The 27,722-nt window shown below is 41.3% G+C and overlaps 1 protein-coding gene across 1 annotated transcript in view; it reads right to left on the bottom strand.

Annotated features, from left to right (window-relative positions):
- Positions 1-27,722, bottom strand: part of CNTNAP5 (contactin associated protein family member 5) — a 411,826-nt gene that overhangs the window by 277,127 nt on the left and 106,977 nt on the right. Inside the window, exons 2-3 of the mRNA XM_034785890.1 lie at positions 17,654-17,764; positions 8,930-9,123 (exon numbers count right to left, since the gene is read on the bottom strand). Of these exons, the coding sequence (XP_034641781.1) occupies positions 8,930-9,123; positions 17,654-17,764 (305 nt within the window). The remainder of the gene's footprint in view (positions 1-8,929; positions 9,124-17,653; positions 17,765-27,722) is intronic.

Raw genomic sequence — 27,722 nt, forward strand, 5'->3', positions numbered from 1 at the left:
AAGACTAGGACTCCTCCCTGTCTTCTCTCCACACGAGCAGAGGTGGTGAAGATGGTGGTAATTCATGGGTATGCAGTACTTAATACCAGTTGGACTGGTGATAATTACTGCATGCACAGGCGATTAGCGCATCCAAACACATTTATAGCAGAATGAGATATTATAAACAGGCTTGGAAGGGTTTGATTTTTAATCAGTAAGTGGTTGTATGACACTTCCCTCGGCACACCCAGAATTGTAAGCCACTATGTGTTACCCCTCTGCCCCAGCAAGGGAGAGCTTTGCTGAGGCTTGACCTATATGTCAGGAACTTGCCATACCAGTCCGTCTGTCTCAACAACAAACTCCTTGGAACTCTGCCAGTTTGTTACCTGCAAAGCAAGCTTAAATCAGTGAACCCCAATTCATGAATTCCCCAGAGACTTCTCTCTGCAGCGTCCAGTCCCTCTCACTAGGATGCTCACAAACATTATTAATCTTGCTGCCCCCAAAAAGACAGTACACACATCAGCCTGTTAGGTTAGCTGGGGACTCACTCTATACCTCAATAGAACAGCACTGAGATCATTTATAGTAAAACTAAGAATAAATTTATTAATAAAGACCAGTGAGTTAAGTGATTTAAAGGAAAAAGACAGGTATGATTACAAACACACCAATACACATTTTCTAGGGACCAATACCTAATCTCAGCAAATTACATTCTCTGCTTAAGCAGTTTTCTCACTTACATCAAAGTTACCAGCACCTCCAGGCCAGAGGATCCAATGTTCACAGAATCAAAGGGTGCTGTCCCCTTTGTTCCCTAAGTGATAGAAAATTAAGGGGTTCTCTTCCCTTCATTTTATAGTCTAATAAATCTGAAATGTATTCCTTGAAAAGCAAGCCCAGTTCTTCTCTGCAGGTGATTTGATCCTCTGGTCAATCGGCTTTTTCAAATGGATATAATCACTTTGTTTACCTTAGATGTAAATGTACTTCCATTATCTCTGGACTCCCTTTGCTCAATTGACATTAGAGCCATAAGCAAAACACCATTCCTTTGTCTACAACAACTTATGCATTCGCTCTACTCAGATTGCTTGGTCTGAACATATTTTAGGAACATATTTCCAGTGCGCACACCTTATTCTTTATACACTAACTGTGTATACTTTACGCAATATTATTAATGACCAGCGTGTCATCGGTTTTTATATGATACCTTACAAGACATCATTTGACAAAATATTCTGACAATATTGGGTGTGGTCTTTGCCAGCTGCCATTAAGGGGCTCTTAGGTTCACAGTCGTAACTGTGAATTTCACTACACACCACACACAAACCGACCAAAAAAATATTTCCATTGATAATAGAAATCTACACATAGGCAAGGTAAGAAAAATACTGCTTGAGAACTTTGTTTGACTTAAGGATATTTACTTTGTATATTCTGACATGTGATGTTGACAATGTGTCTTTTACAGGATCTAAAGCTTTAACATTTTGAACCTCAGTGTGCCATTAACTATTCACTATCTGCCCCCTATTGTCTGACCAACCCCATCATGTCCCACAACTATGAATATCTAAAATTGAAAAAATAGGAAAAAATGAACTGATAGCCGTTAAAATTATATACAAAAAAATTAAAATCCAATTCCACCAAGCCTAAGCCAAACAGAATGCACTCAAACAATTCAACACTAATGCTTCTAGGGTTTCTCTCTGACCTTGCAAGAAGGTTTTAGGACATGGTGCTACAAATGCCTTATCATAAAGTAGCACTTACACTGTTGCCAGTCCTGGTGCTGTTCCAGCAGTGATGGAAAAGAATTATAAATCCGACGATAAGATTAAACACTATGAAAATATTGTCACAGTTTTGGGGTTAACTGCACCTTACACACACACACACACACACACACACACACACACACACACACACACACACACACACACACATCTTCCTTGAGGACTTTCTAGGCTTCCTGCCACCACCTATCTCAAGTGGAGACCCATGCCTCTCTCCCTCCAATGTGGGGGTGGGTTAGACATACAGTCCCTCTGCACCACACTGTGATTTCCCCAGCAGGTGGGATTGGGGTCTGGCACCTGTGATTAATCTTTCTCCAGGAGCTAGGGCACTGTATATCAGTTACCAACCAGTCTTCACAAAGCAAAAAAAAAACAAAACACATTTATTCTTAGGGCAAAAACAGAGAAAACATTTTAAAAAACAATACAATAAACATTCCTATATGCATGCTAAAAGCATACCAGAGGTCACCCATCAGTTTTATGGGCTGTACCCAGAAGGTCTTATCCGGCTGATGAATCAAAAGGAAGGCCTTGTGTCAGTTTAAACACATCCTTTTTACATAAATGCTCTTTATCTGTTGGTCTCTGGAAAACCCAGTTTGTACCAGTATATGCAGGTCACCCCAAGGGAGGTACCTCTCTGGAGTTGTTAACAGTTTCAGCCACAAGCCTTAAACCCCATCCCGTTTTGAGTTCCCGGAGAAACTATGGTAACTCCCCACCACCATCACACCCTGCCTTAGCTGGCATACAATCCCTGACCCACAATGATACATAAACCATTCATAGACTTAATACAATATGGTCCCCCAAAGATACCACAATACCTGTCTCCCACATTCACCATAATTAACTCACCAAAAAAATTCCATGAACGTGGAAGACGTTCCAGCAGAAACAGGAGTTTTACTGCACTTCACTAGATTTACAAACTAATTAAAAACGACCCTCCTCTGGATTGCACTAGCCTAAGGACCCAATGCTGCAAACACTTGTGGCACCCACTTAATGTTGTGCATGTGAGGAGTCTCATTGAAGCCAATGGGACAAATCACATGCTTAACTTTATGCACCTGCATAAGACTCCACAGGACCTGGGTCTAAACTGATCTTCTTACCACCTCTTTGCTATCTCTACCACTGTCCTCCTTTATGTCTCTCCAAAAAGTCACACCCCTGCTGATACGGGAGCCTTCTTCTGTACAGCTTTTATTATCTGGAAGAGCCTCCCTCTATTTCTCAACTTCCTAGACTCATTTTCCTTTCACATTTTAGCTGAGCAAGTCTCTCTTCTCCCTTGCCTAGGCACCTTCAGTCCATTCTCCCTCGGTTATTCTTTACACCTTTCTGTGTGCTTGTATTTTAATTATCTAAAGCATTTTGCATTACAGGCAGTAGAAAAGATCTCTAAACGAACGAGGATATCTAGGATTGCCTTGCTGCCTGTACTTATGCACAAGAGTTGCAATGATATACACAACTTGAACAGAACCCAGCTGTGTTGTGTATGCAGGTCAAGTAAATTCTGAATTATTCAACATTTAAAAAACACAGAAAAAAAGGATTTCCTTTTTACACATAATAAGATTTATGCTTTTTGTCTCGCAATCAGTAGCCAGTGTGTCCCCACATGGCTGATTTATCCATACTGAAAATATAATTGTAAGCCTAGTTTGAGGTGAACCACAAAGTCTCTTCATAACAGGATTATTTAAATACAAATGGGTTTGGAAAACTGGTTTTCAATGGCTAATCTGTTTGGTCTCCAACTCCAGCTGCAGAATTTTCTAACATCGTAAACATAGACTGAGTGAAAACATAAGCGGTATTATGATTCTCCTCGCGCGCTGTCTGTGCAGCTCTCTCGTTAATGTTAAACTTGATGGGAGTTGTATGCATGCCCTCAGAGGAGAATAATAAGCCTTGTAATCTCTGTAAAGTAAAGAAGGGGATTTTACTGGTAATGTGGTCATGTATACCAGTATATAAGAACCTGTCTTATTAGTCTGCTAAAGAATCTTTGGGCCCAATTCTCAGATATGCTACAGAACTTTTATGCTATTCTGACACAATAAAGGGGCTTTGAAGTAGTTGGAAAGGACTTCTGAAGGAGGAGGTCTCATAGGCTTGTTCAGAGCTACTGTTCATTTCTACATTACCTTCACTCTCAGCCCCAAATGCAGGCTGTATTTTTGGGGGTGCAGCTGGAATGCTCTGCATTACATGTATTCTAGAGAGTTCAAGAGAGTTGGCAGTTTTCCAAAGAGACATTATTAAGTGCACAAGAGCAAACTATCCCACTGCGTAGGAAAGATTGGATGTATGGCAAGAGACCACCCTGGCTTCACTAGAAGATCTTCAATGATCTGAAACTGAAAAAAGAATCCTACAAAAAGTGGAAAGTATGACTATAAAGTACAAAGTATGAATATAAACAAATAATGTAAGTATGTAGGGAGAAAATTAGAAAGGCCAAGGCACAAAATGAGATTCAACTATCTAGAGACAAATACATTAGAAGCAAGAGGAAGACCAAAGACAGTGTAGGCCCGTTACTCGATGGGGGGGTAGGGGGTGGGGGGAAATAACAGAAAATGTGGAAATAACAGAAGTGCTAAATGACCTTTTTTGTTTCAGTTTTCATTGTTTAGTAGCAATTGGATATTGAATGTAGTGAATGGCAGTGAAAATGAGGCAGGATCAGAGACTAAAATAGGGAAAGAACAAGTTAAAAATTGCTTAGGCAAGTTAGATGTTATCAAGTCTCTAGGGCCTGATGCAATACATCCTAACATACTCAAGGAGCTGACTGAGGAGATATCTGAGCCATTAGTGATTATCTTTGAAAAGTCATGGATGACGGGTGAGATTCCAGAGGACTGGAAAAGGGCAAATATAGTGCCAATCTATAAAAAGAGGAATAAAGACAACCCAGGGAATTACAGAGCAGTCAGCTTAACTTCAGTACCCCGAAAGATAATGGAGCAAATAATTAAGCAATTAATTTGCAGACACCTAGAAGATAATAAGGTGATCAGTATCAGTCAGCATGGATTGTCAAGAACAAATTGTGTCAAACCCACCTAAAAGCTTTCTTTAACAGGGTAACAAGCATTGTGGATAGGTGGGGAAGCAGTAGATGTGGCATATCTTGACTTTAGTAAGGCTTTTGATACTGGTTTGCATGACCTTCTCATAAACAAACTACAGAAATACAACCTAGATGGAGCTACTATTAGGTGAGTGCATAACAGGCTGGAAATCTGTTCCCAGAGAGTAGCTATCAGTGGTTCACAGTCAAGCTGGAAGGTCAAATGGGGTCCATTATGGATCTGGTTCTAATCAATATCTTCACAATTATTCAGATAATGGCATAGAAAGTACACTTATAAAGTCTGAGGATGATACCAAGCTGGGAGGGGTTGTAAGTGCTTTGGAGGATAGGAATAAAATTCAAAATGATCTGGACAAACTGTCTGAAGTAAATAGGATGAAATTCAATAAGGACAAATGCAAAGTACTCCAGTTAGGAAAGAACAATTAGTTGCAAACACATACAAAATGGGAAATGATTACCTAGGAAGAAGTACTGTGGAAAGGGATCAGGGGGTCATAGTGGATCACAAGCTAAATGAGAGTCAACAGTGTAACGCTGTTGCAAAAAAAGAAAACATCAGTCTGAGATGTATTAGCAGGAGTGTTGTAAGCATTACACAAGAAGGAATTCTTCCGCTCTACTCCGCACTGATTAGGCCTCAACTGGAGTATTGTGTCCAGTTCTGGGTGTCACATTTCAGGAAAGATGTGGACAAATTGGAGAAAGCCCAGAGAAGAGCAACAAAAATGATTAAAGATCTAGAAAACATGACCTGTGGGGAAAGATTGAAAACATTGGGTTTGTTTAGTCTGGAAAAGAGAATACTGAGAGGAGACATGATAACAGTTTTCAAGTACAAGGAAGAGGGAGAAAAATTACAAGGAAGAGGGAGAAAAATTGTTCTTAACCTCTGAGGATAGGACAAGAAGCAATGGGCTGAAATTGCAGCAAGGGCGGTTTAGGTTAGACATTAGGAAAAACTTCCTCACTGTCAGGGTGGTTAAGCTCTGGAATAAATTGCCTAGGGAGGCTGTGGAATCTCCATCAGTGGAGATTTTTAAGAGCAGGTTACATAAACACCTGTCTGGGATGGTCTAGAGGACTATGTCTGCACTAGCGCATTTGTCAGTAAAATGTATGTTGCTCAGTGGTGTTGGGAAAAAAACACCCCTGACCAACATAAGTTACTCCGATAGAAGCGCCGGTGTGGACAGTGCTATGTTGGCGGGATACGCTCTCCTGCCAACACAGCTACCACCACTCGTTGGGGTGGTTTATTTATATAAGCGGGAGAGCTCTCTCCTATCTGCATAGAATGGCTTCATGGAATATCCTACAGTGACTCAGGTGCTGCAGTAAAGTCTCTAGTGCAGACGTAGCCTAAGTCCTGCCTTGAGTGTAGGGGACTGGACTAGAAGACCTCTCCAGGCCCCTTCCAGTCCTATGATTCTATGCTTACCCAGACCCATAAGAGACTCTGAGAACAGAGCCTAAATTAGATCAGACTGTCTCCCGCATTTGTCATAACCTCTTTTGGGTTTCAGTTTCTGCAGGGTTCATGCTCCTTGAGTTTACAGTATAAACAACCGAAACACTCAAGGAGAAACGCAACCCCGATCACCAAGTTTCACTTGAATTGGGATCAAAATCATGCAAAAATATTGCTGGATTTCACTATTTCTACCTGAAGCTGTAAAAGTTCTTGAACCTTAGTGAGATTTTTTTATTAAGCAAGGCTGAATGTTGAGTCTAATGAAATGGCAAACCAAACATGTTTCATATCATTTCAATTTTTATTTTGTGTATTTTGTATAGCTCTTGTTCAAACAAAGTTTGGTGAAGCTGTAACTTAACCTGAATTTCACCTTATACTCTGGATATGGGGACCTAAACCTGCATCACTGGGTGTCACATCATAAACATTTGAGTTTAGGAACTATCATGCAGCAAGAAAATACCAGGACCATTTTCTTCGTCTTACCCAAATTCTATTTCACATTTCCATTGCTATAAAAATAATCTCATATTTGTTCTAAAATTGTTCGCACCACAAAACTTTATAACATTGCTCTTCAAATAGGAAGTCTGCAGACCTACTGAGGCTTTGGAAGTTGTGTCACAAGGTTTTTCCTAGAAGCACCTTCACGCCTGATTATTTAGTAATGTGGAAGAGTTCAGCTCCTTCATAAATCCTGATCTACTGCTAAATGCCTGCCGGGCATATTCTTATTGTGGTACGCAAGACTCCGTGCCAGATCAGAAACTCTCTAAATTGGATCCTTAGGGCATAAAGATTTGCTACTGTAAATTTTACCAGTTGTCTTTTAAGTTCCTCTTTTAGAAGAAAACTTTACTAAAGGAAAAACTGGTTCTAAGTTTTTGAAAAGGAGGGAAGTTCAGTCCTAACAAGTCATGTTTTGAAAAAAAATCATTTCTTGAAATGCAAATTAATTTACACTTATGAAAAATAACTCTTTATAATACAGAACCAGCAGTAGGAGGTCAGGAAACACTGAATAATTTTGGATTCTTGGACAAACTTCAGAAGGTTCAAACATTGGACCCGAATCTTTCAGTGTTCAAAGTCCACACCTAGATCAAAAGCTGAATTTTGCAAATGGTCCCTGCACTTAATTCACTCCACTTTAACAGGAGTGGTTTAATTGATTTGAATGGAGTCTTCTTGATTTATGTAATTGTGAGAGGAGAATCAGGCCTAAATTTTAAGCCCATCTTTTGTTTATAAATTTTCTAACTGAAAGCACAGAGAGCATAAGTCACTTTCTCCAAGTCACACAGTGAAACAGCAGTGCAAATGAGAATGGGAGACAGTTTGGTTAACCTTTTTCTTTCTTTTAATGTTGTGCATGCTTCTGTATTTCCTGGGATTTATCCAAAAGTGGAAGTGAAATACAGACAAAACACTGTTATTACTGCAGCCCTGCTCATCTGTAATCTCCAAATTCTGGAAATCTCCTGGAATAACCTGCTCTTGTGAAATTTACAAATTTTTCCTTCAGCAAAATGTTCCAAAGAAGCTGAGATGTGTATCTGAACTTTTGAAGTTCACTCATCACATATCTTAATTTTATCCTTTATTTTCAGAATATATTTTACTGAGCATCAGCACACATTGTAGTACTATATAGGACATTGATCCCACAAATGAATGGTATAGCAAGGAAAAGGAAAAACCATATTTAATAGTTTAGACAAATATTTATATATGACCGGAAGGATTTTTGCAAAGTCCTTTCTACTTTTCCAGGCAATATTTTACTTCGTATTGGTGTTTCTGGTGAGATTTTACTTCATTTAACTAATAGCCTCTACGCTGGTTTCATTCATTTAACAGGGCACCAGCTATATTCAAGCATTTAGCTTAAGGTACAGCAAGTCTGAAGGCTGGAATCTGACTTTAGGCACTGCTGTGTGCGCAAGACTGTGCCTAAAATACAGCTGCTCGGGAGCAACCCTTAAAGTTACTGTATCTCAGACATACCCGGCTCCTCCTATACTGGGAACATATTACTACCCATTCCCACACTGGCTCAGCTGTTCTGGCCAGCAAGCCCGAGTGGGGCAGATGGCCAAGACTTTGCTCACTGCCTGCCCACCTGCTCTCGGCAGGGATTCTGAAGGCTGGTTGCTCCACTTACCCCAACGTAACCCAACTGCAAAGTCCACCGTGCACAAAAGCATAAGGAAGAGTCTCACTTCCCTGAGTGTTCATGTAGCCTGAAGCACAATCTAGCCGTCAGTCCATAACACAACGTGACACAGAGACTCAGTGGTCTAATGGGGATTAGAATAGTCATCGTGTGTTGGAGTCCCCGGTCTCACTGCTAAACCATTCTGCTTCCAAATCTATTCCAAAGTAGGAACTTGTTAAAATAAAGAAAAAAAAACTTTTGTTTTGTCCAAACCCCAAATTAGTCTGAAGCTAAACATCACAGGGCCAAGTCTGCCTGGAACTTGCCAAGTTCAATTGTAACAACTGATCTGGACGGAAAAAAAAGTTTAGACATACCCAGATCCCGTCTTCTTGTCTGTACTGCTTCCAGTTGCGTCCTGTATCGCTGAACATTAGAATGTAGCTTGTTATCCAGTCAGAGCTTCCGTACCTGCCTTGGGTGGCGACTGCTGTAATCTCAGCTCTGTCTCCCAGATCAATCTGAAGCCATTGTTTCGGATTCGATTCCAATGGGGACCAACCACCAGCTCCTAGGAGAGATCAGAGAGAGGTGGCTTAGGAGTTCAACATTGGCACCCAAATGGTTATGAATAAAAAACTCATTTAATCTTAGAATTTTAATTTTATTACAAACTTGCCCCAATTTTATTGAAATTTAAAATTATTTTCATATATAGGATGGTTGGCAAATATAATAGCTCATGTGTTTATGGTTGCTTATTTAATTAAATGAAAAGTCCACATTAAATAAGGAAATTCCTAGGCAATCTCTACTTCCTGTCAACCAGTGACAGTCACCACGCTACAAAAAAAGAGGATTACATCTTCTTAGTCATAAAAAATGCATTTATTACCGCAACGTGTATTTGTACAGATTCTGGGATGCAGCTTTATAGTCCCTGTTTTAACATTCTCTTCTATTTTCTTTTATAGCAAGGTTTGAAAGATGCACATAAGAGTTAGCTACTGTGATTTGTTCCTTGTATAGAATACTTGATTGCAATCTTTAATTGCAAGTTGTAAATATACTACAAATGTTAGGTTGTAAAAGTAGAGATAATTTGGTCGAAAGTCAACCAACCAACAAGAGGGCCTTCTCAAAGAACAAGATATTGATGTATTACAAAGAGATCTGGTTGTGTAAAAATGCAAGCATGTTCTTTATTCAGGATATTCCAAAGAGGATTGATACTTATGGATGTGTTAGCAAAGCAATAAACTAAATCATAAAAATTGGACTCTTAGGAAAAAGAAAAACCTTCACTTTTAAGCCCCTACAAAAATTTCTAGAAATATCCTTACTGGAATGGATTTCTTTATAAACACCATATAGTCTCTATTCTTTACACTTTAATGAGAGTGTTTATGGTTAGAAATGTTTTACAGAAGGTATTGGGTTTTTTAAACTCATATTTACTTGTAAAAGCATTGTTTTCAAGATGGTACAAGCTTCCACTGACATGCTCATTCACAAATATTTGGTATCTGAATGCAAGCCATTCATATAACTTCCTGATACCATTGTTATATGAACAGTAAGATGTTTTAGGTACAAATATAACAAGGTCATTTGATGTGGTCACCAGTTACTAATGAAAGAAGCAATTTTAGTATAACAATATTTATATTAATTGGGAATTCATTTGCTATCTGGCAATGCTTAAGCAATTCCTTAGCAAATGTGAAAGACAAGAAGAAACTCTCCAAGAATGGTAAGAAGAAAAGCTAATACCTTCTTTGATGACCATTTAAGTTTAAAGACGCTTTAATAATCATTTAAATTTCATAAAGACTATTTTAAGAGCTGAAAGACTTTCATGTGGCCCCAACAGAAACAATTTCAACTCCTATTAAATGCTCATGGAACTAAAAGAGTATCTAGGAAAACGAACCGAATAACAAAAAGAGCGAAAACTAACTTTGAAGACGTTCTGAGGATTTCCGGCTATGAAGACAAGAGCAATACAACCATACCTTTGAAGAACAATTACAAGCCTGCTGCATATGCATTAGCACATTGCACAATCAGGAGTGGAAAATGCTACCAAGACCATCCCAGGAAGATGCTGAGCCCATAAAAGGTGACAGGGGCTGATAACCGAATTCAGCCATCTCTCTGAAAGAGGAGCATCTTCCCCCATTCCAGTGAGTATATGGACAAAGAAGTGTATATATTCCTCTGACTGAGACATGCACGCTTATGCTTATCTGCTCTCTTGCTTACATGCGTATAGAGGCTTACTTCCTTACACACACTTACACACTCAGTATTCAGCTCAGCTCAGCCTGCTGGTCTCCTCTTTACAAGCACACAAGCAGCAACAACGAGATAGCCCACAACAGAGAAGCCACCACACAGCACTAAGAAGCAGCAACCTCCCAGCCCAGCACTGCTTCTGGAGGGGATGACATCCTCAAGACTTCAGCATCGCTGACCGATTTGTAAAAACACAGCCACAAGAGCGGTCCCGCAGCTCCAGCCTGTCACTCTGTTCTGACCCGGGCCATCCAGAACCCTGCTTTTCAAAATGGTCTTTGCCACTACACCCCCACTTCTTGACACACCAGCAGCTGCTCCGCACACCATCCTCGGAGCTGTCCCAGAAAGCACCGCGCCTCAGACAAGGAATTCCCTCACGGCTTTCTCCTTGTTCCAGGCAGGTAGTAATTTGCTGCTGACCTGTAGCAACAGCAAATTACGACGCCCCTGCACTGGGGCAGACCCAACGCGTTTCCCGGCCTCTCCCCACTCACCTGCTCCAGTTAAGGAATAGGCAGGCTCACCGTACCTGCTTTCTCCTGCAGGGCTGGAACCAAGGTCCAGGCAGCCCAAATATATATATCAAGTGGTGCAGGGGTTGCCAAGGTAAATATTGTCTTTCTTCCTGAACGCAAGCAGCAACTATATACGTGAGTGGCCCGAAGACAGATTGCCAGGCACTGCCAGAAAGGCTATGCATGTACATTTCTATTCCCCACGTTATTCACTGGGGAATTCTCCCCGCTCCCGCCTATTGAAATATATAATTCATAGGCACATTTGGCGTGTGGCACTTCCTCTTCTGCCATCTGGTCTGCCACTCTCTTGTGACACATCCACTCCAGGGAGCAGATGCCAGCAGTTATGCACAAGAAAATTAAAGAAGACTGTAAAGCGTGCTCTGCAACGTGGGGGATGAAATATGAGGCGAGGGGGTTAAAACTCCACTGCGAACTGTGCTGCAGGCGTGTTTAGATGAATCTCTTTTATTAAGAGGGCCGGGTAATTATAAACCAGACAGAATGTGGCATTTATTACACCCGGTCTATTTAGACATTCTTTGATGGTGCTCTCTAAAGTGATAAAATATGCATGAGATCACCACGTCTCCCATATTAAAATTAGAAGGATGAGATGATTAATGAACTTTCCGTGGGCTTAGTAGTTTAGCATCATAGCTAAGAGGGATATTCTTCCCCCATTCCTCCTGCCCAACTCCCATTGGCTTTGATGGGAGTTCTGTGCACGTGTTGGAGGAAAGAGTATATGCCGATCTGCTTGTTTCTGCACAGCTCCGGCATTATTTCTCTATCGTTCATCACAAGTTGGAGGTGAGCAGAAAGGGCTAGGGGAAAAGGGTCTCTCATCGGCCTCTGTGCCAAAGGCACCTGATACATGAGCTCATGTTCTCCATGGCAACAAATTATAATGCTAGAGACACACAGGCTGTAAGATCATATGGTTCCCAGGCTGGAGTCCCAAAAATAAATTGAAAAGAACAAATCCAGCAAAATGTACAAATTGTAAAAAAATTAATTGTGAAAACGACACTTTAAAAACCCCAGCGTTCTGCAATCAGTGTGGTTTTTTGTTTTGTTTTCTTTATTTTACATGGAGCTGCTTAGGATGTCTGTACTTATTACGGGGTTTTATTAATATAAAGTAACACAAATGCTCGCCCTCTGTCTTGAGCATCTTGCAAGCAGCTCAGCGGGCTTTATATTGTGCTGAAAACTCTCGGACTTCCTGCTGAAAGTAAGTGCTTCCCTGCTGCACAGCCTTACTTTAATGCCCAGATCAAACCACCTGCCATAAAACAAATCACATTTGATGAAAAAAAATATATATATTTCTTCTAAGCTACAATTATCTACATTGAGCGCTCGGGTGGAGAGTTTATGGGGATCTGAGGAAGCCTAGTTTTATTTTAGCAATTAGTCCCTTTTCATCTATTTATTTGTTTATGGTAAACAAAATTGCAATTTGTTAAATCCGTTCCAGAAATCAGATTTACCAGAATTCTATGGATCAGAATTATATGGACTACTTTAGTAGATCCAACATAGCGTTAGCAGTATTTGGATTGAGCCCCTTCACTCGATTAACATTTGGATTGAACTCCATCACGAAAAAAAGCCATTTTAACCAGGGATTTTTACTGTAACATTTCAGTTCTGCAAGTCTTTTTAAAAACAGCCTTTTGCTATTTATTCAACAGCCTTCAATTTATTGTTGTCTATTACAGTACCACGTTGACGATTTTACAAGCTTTCTGCTAATGTAGATCTGGGTCACACTTTGTTTCCATATGTTGCATGCCTCTTTGCATTAAAATACATTAATCAGGCTGCTATTAAATACATGTGCATATTGAAACACTGTTCCTTGCTACTCTGAGTACCTGTAGTTATTTTGAAATGCATGATATATGCTTATTTTTACAAGAACTATAGTGTGATAGATAGAATTCTATGTAATCCTTTATATTGCAGGTATTTATCCAAAGGGGGGGGGGAAATTGTTAAATAAATGTATGTTTCTAGAAACTGAAGTCCTGTGGTTTTGTTCACAGATTGTTTCAGTGGTCACCATCATAAACTCAACCTTTACCTACAGTAACTTTCTATGAACAAATAGTTTTGATCCTAAATATAAGGAGCCAGATCATCAGTCAGTATAAATAAGTGTAGCTCTATGGATTACAATGAGTACACCTCTATTTACCTCAGCTGTGGGGGTACACCTCTATTTACCTCAGCTTTGGATCTGGCCCAGCGGATTTAGGAAATCGTGATGCAGTACCTGTGGGGGGATGTTATCTTTGTAAATAATCCCCATGGTACAGTTTATGCGCACTGGTGGAACAAGCTCCTCTGCCCTGGGATAGGAATTTAGTTTTGTCTCTGTGCTAAATTCTGCTCTCTGTTACACATGTACAATTCTGTGGAAGTCAGTCAAATAGTACCAAGGGCAGCTCCCAGCCTCTATGTTCTTCATTCAGGTGAAATTCACCCCTGTGCAGGGATCACACCTCATGGACTAACAACAACAACATCATCATAAGCCCCACATAAGCTTTCAAAAATGAAATTTATGTTTTTCATAGGCCCTGGACAGGACTTTTACTCAAGAGTGAATTTCACATGCTCTCTCTTTTGCTATCACCAAGAACTGTGCCTACGAGGAGGGTGGTTTTCATGATGTTACACTGTAGGTCTAATTAGAGCTGAACTGATGCCTCCAAATATTCAGCATCATGTATTTTTAACACAGCTCTATTTCCTGCCTCAGCTAAGAATCCCATTTAAGGTGGTTCCATTTAAATATCATTACCCTAACTTTAAATCTGCCTCAAGTAATGACAAGAGTGTAGCTACACCACACTGGGGCAGACTCAGAACCAATTGCGGCTCAGAGAAGCACAATCCTTCCCCTGCTGGCCCCTCATTCTGGAGGAGGAATGAACGACTTCATCCCATTTCACAGAGTATCTTATTCCTCAATACGCCTGGCCAGCGACTCTGGCTGGTGAGTGGGGGAGGGAGGTGGAGGTAGGGCCTCCCCTCCCTCCACATCCCTTGTGTGGAACTGGGGTTGTGTCTGCACCACTTCTGAATTGTGGATGAGGTTATGAAATTGCGTCATGAAATTACTGTGTCACATTCAGTCTATATGTATGTGGATCCCACTTGCGTTAGCAGGGCTGTGTTATGTCAGAGACAATAGCAAAGGATCAGCACTCAATGATCGTGTGAAAAAGTTGGTTCACTAAAAGATATTACCTCACCCACTGGTGTCTTTCATATCCAGGGACCAACGCAGTTACAACAACACTGCAATATTCAAAGCAAAACACTTTGGGACAATAGGTTTGCTACACCTGAGAGAAGATGCTTCCTCCTCTTGTCTGAAGGGGTAGGGATGGGAGTAATGAGAATTAAAGTGACTCCTCACTTAACATCATCCCAGTTAACGTTGTTTCATTGTTATGTCACTGATCAATTAGGGAACATGCTTGTTTAAAGTTACGTAATGCTCCCATATAATGTTGTTTGGCAGCAACCTGCATTGTCCACTGCTTGCAGGAAGAGCAGCTGGTTGGAGCGAGCTGGTGGGGGCTTGGAGATACGGTGGACCAGCAGCCCCCCAGCAGCTCCCCGCTCCCCCTAACTTCCCTGTGCGGCAGCTGCCCAGCAGGCTATCAATTGCAGGGCAGTTCAGCTGTCCCTCGCCGCACTACCGTGTGCTGCTCTTGCCCTCTGCCTTGGAGTTGTTCCCGGGAGCCTCCTGCTTGCTGCGCAGGGGGAAAGAGGGGTGCTAATGTCAGGATGTCCACCTCCACCCGCTCCTGCACCCCATCTCCACAGAGCAGGGCAGAGACACGACAGGGCTCAGAAGGGAGGGAGCTTGCTGGCTGCAGCTGCTGTCTCAACTTGCTGATCTACTTAAAAAGGCAATGTACTTAGAGTGGGCTCAGCGTACTTAAAGGGGCAATGTGCATCTCTCTCTCACACATATACAAATGGCGTGTGTGTCTCTCTCACATGCACGGTGTGTGTCTCTTTCTGTCTCTCTCTCACACCCATGGTTTGTGTGTGTGTGTGTGTCTGTCTGTCTGTCTGTCTCTCTCTCTCTCACACACACACACACACAGTGTGGGTGTCTGATTCACAAACACATGCACCACCAGCACTTTGGAAGGTGGAGGGAATGGTACTTTCGAGTGGGATAGTGTGGGTTCATCATCACGTTCAGTTTCCGCAGGAAATGTTTGCAGCCACTGGCACGCATCTATTGTGTCTCCTCCCTCCATTCATGCTGCCTTGTAGAGTGTGAGGTTACATTAACAACGTGTTAACCTCTGAGAGCTCAGCCAAGTGCTAGTTCATCATTTAGCAGCAAGGCATTCCCTGGGAAATATCCCACCCTCTGACTCCACCACCTCAACCAAGCTTCACAATCATAATTGCAGTATTAAATTCTTTGTTTAAAACTTTATATATATATATATATTATGTGACGAAAAAAAAGTCCCTGGAACCTAGCCCCCGTCCCCAATTACATTAATTCTTATGGGGAAATTGGATTCGCTTAAAGTAGCATTTTTCAGGAACATAACTAAAACATAAGGCAGAACAAAAGAACAGGTGACCCCAGCAAAAGTCTATAAAAGGACTCCCAGGAGGAGCTGGTGAGAGAGCCATTTTGCACCAGATTAAGATGAGAGAGGGTGCGGAAGGGGCAGTGTAGACAGGGTGGTGGAGGACCCTGCCTGCCCACCTGATGCAACAGAAATGACTCCCCAAGGGAAGGAAGACCTAGCAAGAGACATTGTGTTTAGGATGTTTTATTGTTTTATAAGTAAAAGAGCATAAAATCATAGACTGAACAAAGTGTGTGTGTGTCCATACTGTCTCACAGCTACTGCATGCCCCTGATGGAAAACTTTAAACCAGAATCGTCACGTTTTTTGTTTAGTTTTTTTGGGGGGATAGGGGTTGGCAGAGGGGTGTGTTTAAGTACTGGGGAGCCTGAAAGGTCAGTGCTGTGCCCAGAGAGGCTAGACAGTAGGGAAACAAGACCCAACACTCAAGGTTCCTTGCCAGATTGACGTCTGGCTTTTTGCTGAGTGGATTCTTCAACCTTGTGTACGTTGGGCAACTGCCACACAACTTCCTTTCCAGCTATTTATTGAGAGACACTCTCACTGAGTCAAAGTTGAGACATTTCACTTCCATTTAATACCTCTCCAATCTCTGAACATCTGTATATACTGCTAAAACCTTTTATGGCAGCTAGTACAGTGCATCCAAATAGGCGTCCTTGTAAAGCTACTCTGAAGAGAGCCAGATAAACATGGTTTGGTATAGGACAGAAATCTCCGGCTTGCTATTTTTCAGAAAGAAAAATGAACCTTATTTCTTTTCCATAAAGGTCTCCTGTCTTATAAGACTAACCCCTGAAAATTGGAACCAAGACCAAGTCAAGGGGCTTTAGTCTAAGGACAGTAGCCAGTAGGGGGGAAGCCACACCACAGAATGTGACTCAGGGTAGTGCTAACCCATATAGCAAATACAAATCTGGAGAACTGCAGAAGATTAGGGTTTAGGGTTAGTCACAGAGGTAGCCTGCTTCTCCCTAGTAACACGGAGTTTGGTCCTTATGGATTCCCACTGTGTTTAAACCCACTAGCCATACCTCAGGACAATCCTCACTTCCCCGTCCATGCTTCAGGGTGGAGACCTGAAGAGAAGGTCACCTCTGCAGGGCAAAGAGCTGTGAATCTATTCTTCTCCACTGGAATTTCCAATGGCACTTCTAAGCCTAATTGACTGGGGTCCTGACCCATGACTAGGGTTCCTACGTGCAATGACAATAGAAAGAAAGAAAGAAAGAAAGAAAGAAAGAAAGAAAGAAAGAAAGAAAGAAAGAAAGAAAGAAAGAAAGAAAGAAAGAAAGAAAACGGATTGCTACTGGAGAACTAAATTTGGGAACAGTGCAGCAGATTTAACAGGCTACTTTGTCCTGGGACTACAGGACCTATAGTAGAAAGAAAAGAAACTAATGGAGTTTACCTGAACTTCCACTTGAGAGGCCTTAAGCATCAGCAGTAAATTTCCACTGAATTTGGGACTTTCCCCAAACATTAATGAGCTATTTTCAACTAACAATGCACCTCAGATTGTAAGAGATGATTCCAGGCAAGCAGGCGCTAAATACTCCACAAGCTTCTACCCAAATGAATTATTCACAAAAGCTGTAGTAAAAACTGTCATGGGCATTTCACCCAGTGACCTTACCATCCCGTCTGTTGAGCTTGGCGAAGCTGGGATTGTGAACGCTGAAGAGCTCTGAGGAGCTGTCAAAGGCGGTCAGAGGCAATGAGGATACTAGTGCATCATCGCAATTATCTATAAAACAAAAGAGAAATAAACAGGATGTCAGATAAAAAGTAGGAAGAACTTTGCTCAGTTGGACTTTTTGGAAAAAAACAAACAAACACACACAAACCTAAATGGTCTTTAACAAACTGTTAACTATTTATTGAGCTGACATTCTGAGCAGATCAGTGTGATTAACTGATCATCAGAGAGGGTTCTACAAGGAAATCTGAACGAGCAGTTACTTAAGTTAGCAAATTAGTAGAGGCAGCCAAACACCCAGTTTTTAACTGTCATGATTGCCCTCTAGTTTTGGTGGTCCCAATTGGAGACTGATTTCCAGAAGTGTTGACTATGCCACAGCTCTAACTGGAGTCAACAGAAGCTGCAATTGTTCAGCACCTCTGAAACCCAGGCCTTATGTGCCTCAAGTTGGGACCACCAAAATTAGACAACTTCTGAAAATCTGAGCTGCTGTACCTACTGTGCTTTGGGTGACTAGAAGCCAGTGAGGGAGGAAGAGTGCTGGTTTGCCTAGGGAAGAACCACCTTTCTAGTAAAACACTGATAAGGTTTGTTGGATACTAAAGATATATCGAGCCCAGAGGCAATTCATTGGGTGGTGGGGAAAGTCTCGAGGAAACACCTTCAGCTTTGGTTGAGCTATTGGAGAGTAAATGGACATACTTGGTGGAATTTTAAGATTGTTTCAGTCCATCCATAACTGAAAGACAAACGGATCTTCCTCACACTCATTGTGTTGTAAAATTCAACAGTTCCTGTAAAAGACTGTAGCAATGCCCCCACCAAGCCCTGAGTCTACACAGACCGGATAGTGCTTGGTTTCTTCATTACTGAAAGACCCTTAAACACACATATGGAATGTGGGAGTGGAAGTGACAGCATCTCACCTCCATGCTAAGCAGAGGAAAATTACATACATACAACAGAGGGACTCACAACAGCAGGGGGAGGAAGATAGATTGTACTTAAAGAAAATCCTATACTATACTAACAGAACACCACTGGCCATCACTTACAGTCCCCAGCTAAAACCTCTCCAGCACATCATCAACTATCTACAACCTATCCTGGAAAATGCTCCCTTACTCTCACATACCTTGGAAGACAGGCCAGTCCTCACTTACAGACAGCCCCCAACCTGAAGCAAATACTCACCAGCAACTACACACCACACCACAGAAACATCAACCCAGGAACCAATCCCCGTAACAAACCCTGTTGCCAACTCTGTCCCCATATCTACTGCAGCGACACCATCATAGGACCCAACCATATCAGCCACACCATCGGGGGCTCATTCACCTGCACATCTACTAATGTGATAATATGCCATCATGTGCCAGCAATGCCCCTCTGCCATGTACACTGGCCAAACCAGACAGTCTCTCTGTAAAAGAATAAATGGACATAAATCAGACATCAAGGAGGGTAACATACAAAAGCCAGTAGGAGAACACTTCAATCTCCCTGGACATTCAATAACAGATTTAAAAGTAGCTGTCCTGCAATAAAAAAAACTTCAAAAACAGACTTCAAAGAGAAACTGCAGAACTACAATTCATTTGCAAACTTAACACCATCAATTTGGGCTTGAATAGGGACTGGGAGTGGCTGGCTCACTACAAAAGCAATTTTCTATCCCATGGTATTGACACCTCCTCATCAATTATCGGGAGCGGACCACATCCACCCTGACTGAATTGGCCTTGTCATCACTTGTTCTCCACTTGTAAGGTAACTCCCTTCTCTTCATGTGCAAGTATATTTATCCCTGTATCTGTAATTTTCACTCCATGCATCAGAATAAGTGGTCTTTTATCCATGAAAGCTTATGCCCAAATAAATCTGTTAGTCTTTAAGATGCCACCGGACTCTCCGTTGTTTTTGTGAATACAGACTAAAACGGCTACCCCTCTGATACTATACTATGGAGTAAGGGTAGAATACTTCCCCCCATCCCAAGGAATTAGGCTAGCCCAAATGGGTGGGCTATACATTATCTACTGCATCTATTTCCTTTTCCTCCCTCAGCTCCTTTCCTCACCATCTCTTCTGAGCCGAACTTGACCCTGATAACCTGATATGTGGCAACTGAACTTCTGAGCCCACAGTGTTTGAATGAGGATGAAGTTAGTCAAAGCAAATTTTCTCATTACTGGCTGTTACACACAAGTCCACGACTACAGCACAGGCTTTCATTAGGGGTATAAAACCATTAATTTTAATGGAATCACCCAGGAAACACGGGTTTAAATTACAGGAGAAGTCCTGCAGGTTAGCAAGCTCTCAGACTCCGCAAGTCCTGTCCCTTGTACAAATATAATTATCGGACGGGGGAGATTAATGCCACATTAAGGTTACAAAACTCAAGACACACAAAAAACCCCAATGATTTCTCAGTAACATTAATTCAGCCATATTGGCAATTCAGGGCCTGACACAAAGCGGACTGATGTCAATGGGTGCCTTTTTGTGACATTGAGCTACGGATCAGCGTTTGGGGCAGAACAGTGCATGGCAGGAACTGTTGTGATTAGAATCCCTACCTGAGCTCTCTAATACCCAGGGGCGTGAGCCACTTGCCCTTTTGTAGGGTGAAGCTACCCGCTCTTGGCAGCACAGCTCTAGGGCTCATTCCCTCCTTCCCCCTATTGGCTAATTTGTACCTGAGGGCACAAGGAAAGAGCCATTCTTGGGTCTCCCAAAGGCATGGCCAGCTCTTTCTCACACTCACACACACACACACACACACACACACACTCCCCAACCAACTGGCCACACAGGACAGATTTCCTCCCATGCATATGCACACAAGAGTCAGACACAATCGGATCCTTCATATTTTGATTACCAGGCAGACTGAAACGTAAACCTAAAGTTTGCAGAGAACTTTATGTTCGAGTTAAGAGCACATGAATTCATTTAAAGTGCATAGGCATGCGAGTGCATCCCCTCCCCCCCTGCAACCTCCTTTGTTTGATTGGTTGAATGTATCTCAATGGTTGTATGAAATGTCCCTAATCGCAAGGGAAGACAAATAGAGAATTACTGGTAATTAGCAGAAACACAACGTTAAATCCTGCTCTGGGTTACAATGGTATAATCAGGAATAATCACACTGGCAAAATGAAGTTACTCCCAGTTCATACTAGCATAATTGGGATCAGAACTTGGCCCATTGCTGGAAAGATAGTTGATAGATTGTTTAAATATTCATTATATGTAGCATGCAAACTGTATTCGTGAAACCCCTAATCGGAGAAGAAAGCTAGTCATTTCACCAGCAGCAAAGCACTTGATCACGCTTGCTAATCTTCTGCAAAAAATATCGAAGAAGAAAAACAGATGATGGGATTAAAAAGGATCATGTTAATGTCACCTGTTGGCTTCACTACAGAATCAAGAGGAGACTTACACATACCATTTTGCATTCCTCTTCTGGGCCCTGATCCAGGAACTTGTGTAAAAACTGCAGAATCAAGTCATCCGTCTCAAGATTTATTCAATATTGTTGAAATGTCGCCGCATTAATTTCAGTGCTCAGGACAGTGACTGGACTGAATGCTGGCCTCAAGCAAGCACTGTGCAAATTTCACACACCGCTCTCTCAGCATTTCATCTCATTCCTGATTATCTTTCCCTGCATGGCCTTCTCTCTCAAAATGATCAACATTCGTGTTGAGTTGCCCCATTTCATATAGTGGTTTTGCAAAGTGCATAAACATTAAATAGTCGCAAGTGACAACAAAACAGCCAGCAATCGTGACCTCATTTAATTTGTTATGAAGCTGGTTAGCTTGACCTAGATTCAGGCAAAATCATGGAAAGGCTTACATGGGACTCAGTCAGTAAAGAATTAAAAACATGGTAGCATAATGAATGCCAATCAACATGATTTTACGGAAAACGGATCTTTGTTAAACAAACTTGATGTTTTTTGAATAGATTACAAGTTTCTTTGATAAAGATAATTGTGTTGACATAATATATTTAGACTTCTGTAAGGTATTTGACTTAGCCGTGAATGATACTCTGATAAAGAAAAAAAAACAGCCTTGTACTCAAGTCAGGAATTATCCTCCTATGGAGTGTTTTTAGCAGAAAAAAGGATAATGAGGTCAAATGGTTTGAAGCTGAAGCTAGACAAATTCATACTTGAAATAAGCCATAAATTCAACAATGAGGGTAATTAGCCATTGGCACACCTTAACTAGGGACATGGTGAATTCTCCATCACTTGAAGGTTTTAAATCAAGACTGGGTGTCTTCTTAAAACATATGCTGTATCTCAATAGAAGTTATGGGCTCAATGCAGAAATTATTGGGTGAAGTTCTATAGCCTGTTGTGACATAACCACCCAATATTCTTTATGGAAATATGCGTATGATATGGATATGGCATAACAGATATATTTTATGCAAGATGGGTCTTATAAGGTATCATCGGAAAGGTTATAATTTACTGGATGTGATTATCCAGTCCGTATGCATGTACATTTCTGTATCTAAAGTTAGGAATACTGACTATGTAATAATTACAACTGCATGTGTATTTGGGAAACACCCACCAAACAACAGCCATCAGCCTTGATGGGCCATTAGGCAGAAACAATAAGACTTTGAAGATACTAATCTCGCTCCTTCCTGAGAGGTGTCCTGGGACTTAGCTGTGACACTACTAGGTCAGGTGGTCCTGTCACCTGGCACTAAACACCATCTTGGACTTCTAGTAATTTTCCACTAAAATATTCCTGCCTTATGTAAATATTATTTAAGGCTGGGGAGTAAAACTACCAGGACTCTTCTCCATTGCCTTCCTGCCCAAGAAAGACTGCTGAAAGTACCTGAAGAGACAAAGGAACTAAGCTGTGGGAAATGTAAGGGCTGAGTCCAGACTAAGACAGGAGTCTACTCTCTAAAGAGAAATAACTGGAACTCTAAGCTACAGAAACTCTGCAACTTGCCTAAAACAACATTTAGGGTGAGAAATTATTTCTTGAAACCAGTCTCTTTAAGATCTTAAGCTTAATACATGTTTTGTTTTATTTGCTTGGTAATCTACTTTGTTCTGTTTGCTATCCCTTATAATCACTTAAAATGTGCCTTTTATCGTTGTTAAACTTGTTTTTGTTTATTATTAAACCCAGTTTGTGCAATTTATAACTGGGGGGGGGGCAAGAAGTTGTGCATATCTTCCTCCACATTGAGGGAGGGGGCAAATTTATGACCTTACATTGTATAGATTTCTCTACAGCACAAGACAATATTATTTTGGGTGTACTTTCCAGAAAGGAGCTGCACTTGAGTGCAGGGTAAGTTCCTGGCTCAGTTTTCTGTTTACAGACACCGTGATTCTACACACCTACCTGTATATGTGTGCTTCCAGAAGCTGGAGAGCCTAGTTCAGCAAAACAGGGAGAGGGAGCCCAGCCTGGTGGAGCGGCAGGGTCAGTGAAATCCCAGTACATCAAGTTGCATCCCAAATGTGGCGGGGAGTCTAACCCATCACACCTGTATTATCCAGAGGGTCAGACTAGCTGATCATAATTCTTTCCTCTGGCCTTAAAAAAAAATCTGTGAATTAGAATGAGTGTTACATTCATTTTTACTTTTGACCTGACCAAAAAAGCAAGTACATCTAGCTTATGTTCCACAAAACTGAGTGGAGTGCTGAGTGGCCCACTTTAGCATGTTATTTGGCCACCAATTCCACTGCAGCATACTTTCTGTTTCCCATTAGGGCTCTAAGACCTAGCTTATAGGAGGTCTCAGGTCTTTCCAGAAGAGCTCCTTTAAGGTCATAGTCAAATTAGAAAGGAAAAACGTGCATGAGCAACCCACTCTACAAATACAATCCACACACTATGCAAAAATCCAACAACTCACCCAATTCCTAGGAACTGGCTTTATTAACTAAGAAATCAACAATAGGGTAACAAAGTTTAGGTAACAAAGTTCAGCTCCAACCATCTCACTAGACTTGGTTTCTCTCACAAGAGCCTTCTCTACAGACTGCCCAACTTGCCTAATATACATATACATACACATACAGTCATTCATAAGCCATATATTTTTGGTAAAAAAAGTGATGCATCAAAGAGCGGGAGTTGGCTTATAAACAGGTCTACACCAAAATTTGATGATTTTAAACTCTATGGAATCATTGAATTGAATATCTAATACATTGTCGTTTTGTTTACCTGGAGCGTCTGCAGGCATGGAGCCCCTCAGCTCTCAGTGGCCGCGGTTCGCCATTGGGAGCTGAGGGGTTCTGTGCCTGTGAATGCTCCAGGTAAACAAAATGTCCCGACCCACCAGTGGCTTACCCTGACGGGCTGGGAGCCAAAGTTTTCCAACCCCTGAAATATAGGGTCAGCTTATGAAAGGGTCATACAGTTTTTGCTATTTTTACTTATCCATCTTGGGGGGGTCGGCTTATAAACGAACGGGCTAATGAACAAGTATATATCAATTCCTTCCTATTCCTCACTTAAGTGCCACTTCACCTTCATTTTGGTGAGGTACTAGGTAACCTTCCTGAGAAGATCATGAGTACTCCTTGACTAGCGGGCTCAATAACTGCAAAGTGGATAGAGCATCTAAGACAACACTACCAGACTACAGTGTGGGTCTACTCTAAAACCACACGTATGTTAGTGACCAATAATAATCTGTTATAGCTTTTCACTCCTGTTAATTCTGAGGAGACAACACAGCAAAGATTAAATAAATTGAGTTCCGTTTCATTTTATCAAGGGAATTGTTTACTAAATTCCAACAGGTAACCATCTATCCAAAACACTGATGTTAAAGGAGTTGCACCAAGTGTCAATGAAGACTGAAATTGACAAAAAAGAATTGGCAAAGTGGCCTAATTTGACCCACAGAACCTCTATTACTGATGAGATTGTGAGGGATGGAAAGAAACCAGCTTGACTCTCAGAACCACAAGCTAAATTTGTGTGATTTTCTACCTACCAAACCTCTTTTACCTGAAATTTGAAATGGAGATTATTTAAATGGAAATATTGTGACACACAACATAGAGCCCCATTTTTCTTTATTTATTTTAAGGGGGGGAAAAATCTGTACACAATCCCTTTTTAGAGTATAATCACCCTCAAATTTGATCGGCATTTCAGGCTGAATAACTGGCCATTTATTGATGCCTTTCCTTTCATTTGTCACAACTTTGAGGAAGTGTGCTCATGAGAAAGTACTTCAGGCTAGACGAGCAGGATGAGACCAGGATTTGGAACAACTCCACAAATTGTCCAAAAAGAATGCATCTGGCAGTGGCACCAAACATCTACATTTACAGAAAATTGGCACCTCATGACTCTCGTAATTATATTACCAACATATCAGTTTTCTTTAACTGTAGGTACTCCATTATTGGCAGCAGGACTATCCAACAGAACTTGAAAACACAGGGTCAACAGAATTCAATTTAGCTGATCAGATCTGAAGAACAACAACATATCTTATGTACTTGCTCACTCCCTTACAAATTGCTATTAGGCCGATACCACTGTTACTAACGCAGGGATAGGCAACCTATGGCACACGTGGTAAAGGCGGCATGTGAGCTGATTTTCAGTGGCACTCACACTGCCCAGGTCCTGGCCACTGGTCCGGGTGGGCTCTGCATTTTAATTTAATTTTAAATGAAGCTTCTTAAACATTTAAAAAAAAAAATCTTATTTACTTTACATACAACAATAGTTTAGTTACATATTATAGATTTATAGAAAGAGACCTTCTAAAAACATTAAAATGTATGACTGGCACGCGAAACCTTAAATTAGAGTGAATAAATGAGGACTCGGCACACCACTTCTGAAAGGTTGCCGACCCCTGTACTAATGTATACAAACACACCAGACCCCCCTTCCTCCACACACCACATTGGTCAGTTTATTCCCCTGTTACATATTGTCAGAATCCTAGTTGTGAGCTCTCTGGTACAGGTGTACTCACTACCCCACACTGAAGGACTGTGATACCACCAACCAGTGCTTAATTTGGAATGGAAGCAGCTCTGGAGCTCAAAGCAATTAGGTGCTAGGGCTCAAGCAATTTTTTACTTTCACAAGTGAAACGGTAAGACCAGAGGTGCCAGGGCTATGAATTGGGATGCCTAGAGGTGCCAGGGCTCAGTTCTGGGCAAGTCCCATCACAAATTAAGCATGACCACCAACCTTTCCACTCGATGCCACGGTAAATGTGCTTCAAATGCTAATCTCTATAAAGCTACAGCAGCTGGTTGGTCTCATTAAACACTCCAGCAAATCCCAGACACCATGCCTCACAAAACACCAACTGTCATCTCAACTGCCACAAAACAAAAGCAACCACAGAAAATTTCAACCAAATGAAAAATGTTAACATACATTTTTGAAAAGCCATTTTTTCATCTAAAAACAAAAACAAACAAAAAACCTGTTATGATCAACTCTAATTTTATCAACAAACATTGTGGTTGTGATTTGCAAAAGGGTGAGGGTGAGATTGGAGTATCTTAGGATCTTTTATCAAAACCAGGTGGGATTTTCATGAGTGAAATTCAACATAGTATAGAGGGCTTTCAAAAGACACTATGCACCAATTACATACCACTTAAAATCTTAAATCAAGCCTTGATCAAGACCTCAGGATAATCTATGTGTGGGCCTTCTGCATCTGTGATTGCTCAACAAAATGATTAAGGGGGACATTCACTCTAGTACCAGAGAGACAGGATTCAAAATGCTTCTGAGAAATATGCAACGTAGTCAGTAGACATGATCGACTTTAGATCCAACTACGCTACATCCAAATACACTTTAGCCCACCAATACTTCTCCAAGTGTTCTAATGTGCATTTTGTATCAAGAGATGGATGGCACAGGATTGCCGAGCTAGTCATATTCTTCTTCAGTGTGAGAAAAAAAATTGGCTGATGTGTCCAATCAAAATAGGTTTCGATGACTTCTCCTTCTTAGTAGATGTTTCTGTGCATCACAAAGGCACCACAAAAAGAATCACACAAGTTTAATGCCAACGTCAGTCTGTGCACCGGAGAAGCCGAAGAACTAAAATATGGATGAGGCTGTTGCAGGTCAGGACTGAGGTGTATTAGTAAAGCCGTGACACTGCTATTATTTTCCTTCATCTGCTAAAGGAGACAAGACAGGAAAACATTGATCTCCATTTATAGAGGCCACCTAGAAAGATTACGAAAGGTACATAGTTCTTAATGAACACTAAGAAAAGTATGACAATCAATCAATGAAAAGTCCTCAAAAGACTGTAGCTACACAGTTCTTCCATGCCTGTGGATTTGGATTGCTTCTAGCTGTGCCCTGTGCTCAATGAAGCAATCAGGCAGTTGTTGAAGGAGCGATTTTTACTGAGAACTTTCCATTTATTTCTATTCATAGTCCATCAGGGCCACACTGTGCTATCCATACACTGAATAGTACCTGACTCTGCCAGTATTCTGACCCCATGGGGAGCTGAGGGCACTTGGCAAGTCGTTGGGGAGGCACAGGGCAAAATTGTGGCCTATGCTGCCGCTGTTTTACTATTACTATTAGGAATAACTCAAAGGCTACACATGTGGTTGGCGCCCTGTTATGTTGAGTGCTGTAGAAGCATGGAAGACAGACAATCCCTGCTCTCTAGGGCTTCTGTTCTAATGACACAAACAGATGAAGGCTAAAGAAGAGTGATACAACATACAAGCAAATGAGTATGGTGAAGGGTTGGCCCAGCTTGGTTAGCTCCATTAATTGGGATTACAAGAAGAGAAGGAGGGAGCGGGAAAGAGGAATAGTCACTGCTCATCACCTGGCTTGGCATAATCAGCAGTCTGGGTTTTGCAGGCATCACAATAGAAGTGAGTCTCACGGAGGGATCTGAAGAATAAATTAGGTTTACTTTATGACATTCCAAGTCATAAAGGGGACATATAAAGGATGGA

The sequence above is a fragment of the Trachemys scripta genome, chromosome 11 (assembly GCF_013100865.1).
Source record: "Trachemys scripta elegans isolate TJP31775 chromosome 11, CAS_Tse_1.0, whole genome shotgun sequence".
In the NCBI taxonomy this organism is placed as follows: Eukaryota; Metazoa; Chordata; order Testudines; family Emydidae; genus Trachemys; species Trachemys scripta.